The sequence below is a fragment of the Gavialis gangeticus genome, unplaced genomic scaffold (genome assembly GCF_001723915.1).
Source record: "Gavialis gangeticus isolate Ggan-Ray unplaced genomic scaffold, GavGan_comp1, whole genome shotgun sequence".
Classification (NCBI taxonomy): Eukaryota; Metazoa; Chordata; order Crocodylia; family Gavialidae; genus Gavialis; species Gavialis gangeticus.
Genome location: NW_017728992.1, coordinates 186,179,205 through 186,187,361, shown reverse-complemented (window position 1 = coordinate 186,187,361; position 8,157 = coordinate 186,179,205). Strand labels below are relative to the sequence as shown.

The window sequence follows — 8,157 nt, the reverse complement described above, 5'->3', positions numbered from 1 at the left end:
CAGTATCATTCATATGGGCGTAGGCCATTCAAATTGAATTGCATATCCCTATGCTCATTGTACTCTAAATACTGGGCAATATCTGTGGTTGGAGCTGACTTGAGCCTGCTTGTATGCCCACGCTTACAACTCTTCCCCGCTTGGGGTCTTCCTTCCTCTGAAAGGGGACGACACCTCTACTTGCTGGCAGTCTATGCCATTAGGACACTTCTTGCATGTTGAGGGTTCTGAAGTGGCAGAAATATTTTCTTGCCCTGATGTGCTGAAGTGGGACTTTAAAAGAAAAAAAAAAAACAAAAACAAGTCATTGTTGGATTCTGTTGTGGATTTTAGGAAGTGTGAGAGGCTGGTGCTTTATAGAGCCAAAACTTTGTGCGGCCAGCCTTCCGGTTTTCCAGAAATCCCGTTCTTGAAGGGGGTTTTATAAAATGGAACTCTTCTGATAGCTTGAGGAGGAACTAGTCTTACTTGATCATCCCCAGGAGCTCCTCCATACACTCATCCCTCGACTTTCCCCATCTTCCTGGTCCAGCAGCCTCTTAGCCTGGGATGACTGGTGTGGCTACATGTTGGGATAAAACAGCATGTAGTGAAGTGTAAAGGGGCTGTATAAAGGAGATGTTACAGGGAGAAATGAGAGAGCAGAAAGATTAATTAAATCCTGGGGCACTTATGTATTTGAAGGTTTAAGCAGTTAACTTGTTGCGCCTCAAACAGGAAGGTGTTAAGCTCTACCTCCAGAAACAGCCCCTGTCCTGTTTTTTAAAGCAGTTTGTGAACCTTGGCAGTCACCAGTTTGGGGTGAATGGGTGAGTCCGCCCTTTTCCTTCTTGATGGAGGTCCCAATCCAAGTCGGTCTCCAGTTCCTGGCTGTCTTTACCCAGCCAGACTTGTGCTCATCCATCCTTTCTTCCTCCTGGGTAGTGTTAGCTGTCCTGGCATGATGTGGGTTGGTGTCGTAGGTTCTTGCTGTGAAATTCCTCTTCGGAGAGAGCGGGAACTTCACACAGCACCTCCAAACTCGGACTGCTCTCCCCTGCTCTGTTCCTGACCTGTCTGATGCTTAGCGGCTCAACACGGAAATGTCCTTGAACAGGAGCTTTTGGACCCAGGCCTCAGTTACTATAACTGAAGACTTGAGGCGCCAAGGAACATTTTCAGCAACTTCCTTTGGGACAGGACACTGACTTTTGTTTCCTGAGAAATCAAGTTCCAGCACAACTAATTATTTTGTAGAATATATTCCCGCTTCTGTAAATCCATGCCTCTTGGAGCTGCTGGCCTGTGTGCATCTTGGCTGTCTGTCCATGGGCAGCTTTAGCATCTAAGAATTTGCTGGTTTCTTCTGGGAAACATCAGTTTTATGTCTTCATTTCATTTCCTGTCCCCTACCTCTGATAAGGGAGAGCATTTATCATCTTGGCTGAGGGGAGGTTCTCTGGTATTTCCTGTCAGAGGTGTTTCTAAGGAGATTCCAATCTGGAGATTTAAAATTTAACCCATCAACTTGGAAAGAATCTAAGAATACAGTCTGGATGTGAAAAGAGCATCCAAACCCATGGATGAACATTGGCAGTTAGCTGAAGGAAACTGCAGTTTTTGATTACTAGTTATCACTCCAGGGCTGGCAGGGGAGATGTGCTCACTCCTCCATCCTTTCTGTTCCAGATCCTCAAACCCCGTCTTTGAGAAGACGGAGAAGGCAGGAGAAAAGTCTTAAATGGTGTAGTCCAGCTGTATATGACTACTTTGTTTGGTGTAATTGGAGGGTAGACCTGGAATAGACCTTCAGGAAAATCTGACCTGCTTGTGCATGTTTAACTTCCTCTACAAAGCTCCTTTCTTAGCACTTCCAGGCCTGTGGTTGAGTTCCCTGCAGCTCGCTGCTAATGTATCTTGCTTTTTTGGAGGGGTAGCTAGGAGAACATTCACCCTTGGACTGGAATGAGAAATGAAACCCTTGAGGACAAAAATGTAATGGATGCTTTTCCTCTTTAAGGGCCTTTGGCTGTCTGGGTCTCATTTCAATCTCCCTGCCTCCCCAGAACACCTAGAGAACTTAGTGCACTGGAGGAACATAAGATCTACCTACCTGGGGATATAGAGATAATCCATCAGGATGAAGTACTGCTCTGCCCCAGTTCCTGTTTTATCCCTGAAGTCCTGTCCTAGTTTCATCTAAATCAGGATACCCAGACTCTAAACCAGAAGGAGGAAAGCTTTGGCACACACCTGGGGTGTGTAGGTCCCTTAAGAACTACTTATTTAGAACAACTGAATTTAGATATTGGAATCTATACATCTTTTTTGAGAGTAAGAGTCTAGGGCCCATAACTTCTAAGACAGGGGCAGGCAATTATTTTGGGTGGAGGGCTGCTTACCTGGTTTTGGCAAGCTGTCGAGGGCCGTGTGAGTAGCCCTGCCCCGTGACAGGTGCCCCACCCCCTGGTCACCATCTTGGGACCAATGTCCTAGTGTCTTGGGACCAATGTCTCAGGGCCAGCTCTGGTGGGGTGCAGGCTGGCAGGGGTCTGTGGAGCTGGGAGCAGGCTGCACCATCAGGGAGAGGGGGGAGCTGGCCCAGCTCCATAGAGCCCCTGCCAGCTGGGACCCCGCACTCCTGCCACCCTGCTCTGCACCCTGCTGGCACTGGCCCCAGGACACTGTGGACCCTGTGCACCTGCTCACTCTCAGGGTCCCCAGCCCCATATGCAGCCCTGATCCCCTGCTCCCCAGCAGGGGAGGAGCTGGTGCTGAGCTCAGGGAAAAGGGGCCCCTCACCCGCCCTGTGGCTGGTGCTCCCTGCTGCAGCCGCTCGCAGCCTGCGTGGGGCTGTCCTGAGCAGGCATAGGCAGCCCCATGTGGGCTGCGAGTGGCTGCAGCGCATTTTTGATGGGAACCAAAGATGGACAAATTTAATTTTCTAAACTTTTTAGGGGCCTTGCGGGCTGGATAGAATGGCCTCATGGCTGCATTTTGCCCACCCCTGCTCTAAGCCTTTTTCTAGATAAATGGATATAATGCTTAGTTTTGAAGCATGCATGAAGGGCAGGTTGTCTTTTGTCCTTTAAACCAGAGAACCCAACTGAGTTCATTTCCTGGGCAAAACAAGGCAGCAGCTCTGTAGCTAAGGAGGAAATCTCCCAGCTCACAGGTGCTGTAGACACGTCCTCACACTGCTGCCTCTTGGTGTATGCATCCTCAGAGGCTGCCAATGGCTAGTGAGCCCTCTTCATTGGGGTCTTGTTACATGATGGGATGAGTTTTGATTAGTCTTGCTAGGATTTGCTACCACTGGCTCTTGCATGTTCATCACCTTGTCTCTTGGGAAAGAGATGTGGAACTTATTTGTGGTGTTGCTGTTACCAGTACCAGACAGCTGTGTGTTTGGTGGGGGTTTTTGTTTTTTTTTTTTGGGTGGGGTTGGGTTTCTTTTGTTTGCTTGTTTTTTGCTTGTAATGGCTTTGTGTCCCTTCTTGAGCTGTACAGGCACCTGTGCTTTCTTTAGTAGGTGCTACATGGTTGCTATACCAGAATATGTGTATGCACACGTACTCGTGTGGCTGTTAAGGCTGCTTGAACTTCAGGGATAAAGATTAGGGTGTATCCAGTAACCAAGACTGCCAATTCTGATTCAGTGCTGGTCTGCCTATGAGGGGGAAAATGACAAAACAGTTGGCCCTGGCTAGGGAACCAGAGAGGAAGTTGGAGTAGTTTCTCATTAGTCCCTAAACTGCCAGACGGTGTGAAGAGAAATCTTGGAAGAGATCCCTTCCTCTTGCAGGGAAGCAGATGCTCTGCAAATGAGAACTCAGAAATGACCTGTTTCAGGAGGAGATTGGGCTGGGATTGCAGAGAGGTTATCATCCTTAATCTGGGCATTTATCCTAAAAATGTACAAGTGTCTCCTGGAAATAGCAGTGTCTTTAATTTGTAGTTTAATTAGCGTAGTGTAATTTGTTTAGATTCTTTTTCATGTTTGACTGCTTAATATTAGTTCATCAGATGAAATCAGCTAGAAGGGGCTGGCTGCATCCTTTTGAAATAGCACCTGTTCTGTGCAATTCACAGCATGGCATTAGCATGGTTGGAGCACGGGCCATAGTGCCAGCACAAAGCAAGGAAGAGATTAAGAAATTATGGAGTGAGCGGGCTAAAATCACACATAAAATAGGGGGTCTTTTTGTTATACTGTTGCCTCTGCAAGTTCACGCTAGCTTTTTTTTTTTTCTTTTGCTTTTTTTTTTTTTATAAGCCTGAATGTGTTTTTTTGGCAACAATTAAATAGGCAGCAATGAGACATTGCTAATGTTTTGTTATCTGTATGCATTTCAGGACTACAGTAGTAGCAGCTGCTGCCTTCTTGGATGCCTTTCAGAAAGTGGCTGACATGGCTACTAACACACGTGGTAAGCAGATGTGTCAATATTTAGTTTAACAGAATGCTGTGTGCGGTTTTATACCATTTGTGGTAATAAAAAAAAAAAAGATAAGCCCAACTTGTTACAACTGACAAGCAGATCTGTTAGACATCTGTTAGATGGGCTTGTGCTTTGAAAATGTAGCAAATGAGGAGCGATTGGAACTATTTTTTTTAAAGATGGAAACCTATAATCTACAATATGGGTGACATAAATCATTTGAATATTTCTTAATTGCTGTCTGAATTGCATGTTAGAGAAGAATATTTTAACTCTAGATTTACCTAAATCTGTCTCTTCTCCAACTGACACTTTGCCCTCTAAGTAGCTTTAAAAGAGATGTACATCTAGATCATCAGCTGATGAAAATTAGTGCAAGACAGCAAAGCTGGGCCAGTTCTTATACCGGCTGAAAATCTGGCCTGTATTCTGAAGCTTGGGGTTGGTAGACATTTGTGGTAGTTTTCTGCACTTTATTTCTGGAACAAATCTCCCATATTGTTCCTCCTAGCCCCCTTTTTTCTGTCTGTCCATTCATGGCCAAAATTAGTTCTCTTTGCCTTTGAAAGGGAATGAAGTGCATATGGGGTAATTGCAAGCTTTTTCTATGACTAGGTAAGTCAAATGATTTGCAGCTGAGGATCCTGGGTCAGTGGGAGAGTAAAAGCTTGCCTATCTATGCTGAAGGCCTTTGGATGTCCCTGCAGAAGTTGGGTATTTCTTGTGGCTGCTGTGTCCAGGAAGGTTTTATTGTTGACAAACTTTTCCAAAACAAATGTACAGCCATTCAGTGCATAGCTTTCAGTAGCTTCTGGTTAGAGCATTTTGTTTTTGTTTGATCCTAATACATCCATGATATAAATATAAAAAAAAGTGTGTATGTATATGTTTAACTTTTGTATATGAGTTAAACATACATATTTAACTCTCTGATAATACTGCATCACTAGTGTGAGAGTTCATTAGTGATGTGCTATCTAAGCCACACCTCTGAGTGGAATAGTAACAGTTGAAACGAGTGCCAAATAGTATAATAAATCTGGGGATCCAGATTTTATGGTATTAGTGTAAATTGTTGCAATATACTGACTTAAAAACAAATTGTGTAGCTCATGCAGGTCAGACATCAGGCCAGCTCTGATAGAGCTGTTTTGTACACTGCAGAAAAGAGACCAAATTGGAGACAGAGCCCAGGCTGAAAAACTTGTTTTAGGACCCTGAAACACTGTGGTCCTTACTTCTGGCCTGTTTCTTCAAAAAAGAAGGGGGAGTGGTGGGGGAGGGGAAGAGAAATTCAGACTCTAGCTTCTCTGCTCCTGGCCCATGTTTAGTGGGTTAATGAACATCCTTGAATGAGAGAGTCCTTTTACTTAAGAGGATTTGAGTTCTAGACTGAACAAAAGAACCTAAATAACACGATTTGTGCAGGTCGCTGCAGGTTATTTTAAACCTTCCGTTATGATTTGAAATGTCTGACACGCATCACATCCCTTTGTCTTATCTTTTCGAATACATCCTTTACAAAAGGAGCTCTGTAAATTCATCCTGCTAAACTTGTATAGCTGCTCTGTTCTGCCCTTCCGCCTTCCTCAGCCGAAATGATAGAAGGGAATTTTGTCTTATTTTTAGAAACTGATGCTCTGGGCACAGAATCAAAAATTCCAAGTTACTGCCTCTTCTCTTTCTGTTTTATCCTTTTGCTCCCCCACTCCTTTCCCCTTCCAAGTAGAGACTAGCCTGTTGTATGGTAATCATCAAAGGACTTCCTTAAGGTTCTTCATCTAGCATGACTCCTCAGGTTTTGTGGGTTTATTTTTATTTTACTGTAAACAGGACTTGAAATCCTGAAGCCATTTATGTTAATGGCAGCTCCCTTGACTTGATTAAGTTCTTCAAAATTAGGCATAGATGTGAGAGATTTTGAGAGTGAGAATTTTCTGTTGTGACATGGGTGGTTCTTTTCCTGTCTGCGGTTTCCTTCCTTGAAGAGTTAGATACCTTAATAAATATTGCTGTCTGTTTTTTGTTTTGCTTTGTTTTAGTTTTGGGGTTTTTTTTGTTTCTATACACTGTTCAAGAGCCACAGTGCATATAGGTATTAGACCTGTGGTTAAGGCTGTAGTATAGATTTTACGTGAAGAAGAACGAATGGTAACATTACAAGTCTAGTTCTGTGAGCGATTACATGAAATGATGTTAGCAGTATTCATTTTCTTACAAGAAGGAATGTAACTCTTTTCTTTTTTTGTAATAATGTTGCATGTAAAATATGAGAACGGGTGGCATACTGGTTGCAAGGTTTAAAAAAAAAAAAATTGCCAGGAGAGAGGGTTGAGAGATGGGTATGCTCTAAATTGCAGCTATACATTGTCATTGCATTAACAGATACTACGGGGGGTGGGGGAGCTTTTAAGTAACAGGCATCTGGATCAGCATTATTTTGGAGGGGCAGTGTTATTAACTAATGGGAAGTGGTGTGATTAAAGTGTTATGAAGCTGTGTGCTGGTTTTTAGTTGTAATTGCTTTATAGTTTTACTGGAAGCTACATGTTATTTTAAGACCCAGTCTTCTAGCTGATGAAAGCATTTTATCACAGTCAGTCAGCAGTAGCCCTCTCTGGCTACTCTTTAATCTGTTTGCATCAGCATTAGCTTTAGAGGGGAGAAAAATTTGTGTGCATGTGCATGCATGCATACATATGCAGAGGAAAACTAATACTGTTGCAGTTACCTAAGGGTGAAGTGTGATAGGTGGTTTCTGGTCTTAATCTCATTAGGTACAACACCAAGTCTGCTATCTGTTGAATTGCATTCCAAGACTGGCAGTGCTGGGTCTTTCCTTTCATGGCCTATATCCTCTGGTTGTTTCCACCCTCTGCGCTCAATTTTGTCTGCTGCAGTTTTATGTTTACGCTCAGAGCTGGCGTCTTTGGGGTGGAGATGCTCAAGGGGTGAATTTCAGATGATAAAACCAGGGGGCTGTGACCTCCAGTACCCTGTGTTGTCCTATACTTGCTGGCTCTTAAATTAGGAAGGACCTAGTGAATGTGGAGCGGTTCATTGTTGTGTGTAGTAAACTCGTACATACAGACCGGACCCTGGAGAAGGTTGTGGTCCTGTTCACTGTAGAGTTTTAACACTCTGAAAGGGTTTTAATATTGATGTTATTTACTTCTGAATTGTTTTAGCAGAAAAAAAAATAAGATAATGGGAAGAACATAAGTGCTGCCACATGAAAAACACTTCTACCCTAGTCTAGGCAAACTCAGTGACTGTGTCAGCTAAATTATTTTACCTGCACATTCATTTGATATAAATGTCTTTTTTTTTTTTTTAAATTCTAGACTATCCTAATATGGGAGGGATGATGCTAGGAATGTCAAGTGATTTCAGTAGGAGTTGAAGGCATTCAAAACCTTGGGGTGTTTATACATGCTTTTTTTCCCCCCTCGTGACACACTGGAGATCCGCTGCATCGGAGCAGACTTCATTAATCGAGTCTGCTCCATGCATGAGCGGAGGTGAATTGCACCGCACCATGTGCAGTTGTGTAAGCGGTGAAATGCATGTCAGTGCGCTTTTGAACTAAAACACCTCGTAGGCGCTTTAGTTCAAAAGCGTGCTGCCACCTCTTTCTCAGTGGTGCTTTTCAAAGTGCCTGGTGCTGCAGCGCTTACATGTGTAAAAATGCCCTGGGTTTCCCTGCTGCTGCATTAACTAACCAACCAACACTGCC

General features: G+C 43.7%; 1 protein-coding gene across 12 annotated transcripts in view; it reads left to right on the top strand.

Annotated features, from left to right (window-relative positions):
- Nucleotides 1-8,157, top strand: part of MTSS1 (MTSS1, I-BAR domain containing) — a 244,768-nt gene that overhangs the window by 35,952 nt on the left and 200,659 nt on the right. For all 12 annotated transcript variants that reach the window (XM_019528149.1, XM_019528145.1, XM_019528151.1 and 9 more), the window contains exon 3: nt 4,336-4,409. In XM_019528149.1, the coding sequence (XP_019383694.1) occupies nt 4,336-4,409 (74 nt within the window). The remainder of the gene's footprint in view (nt 1-4,335; nt 4,410-8,157) is intronic.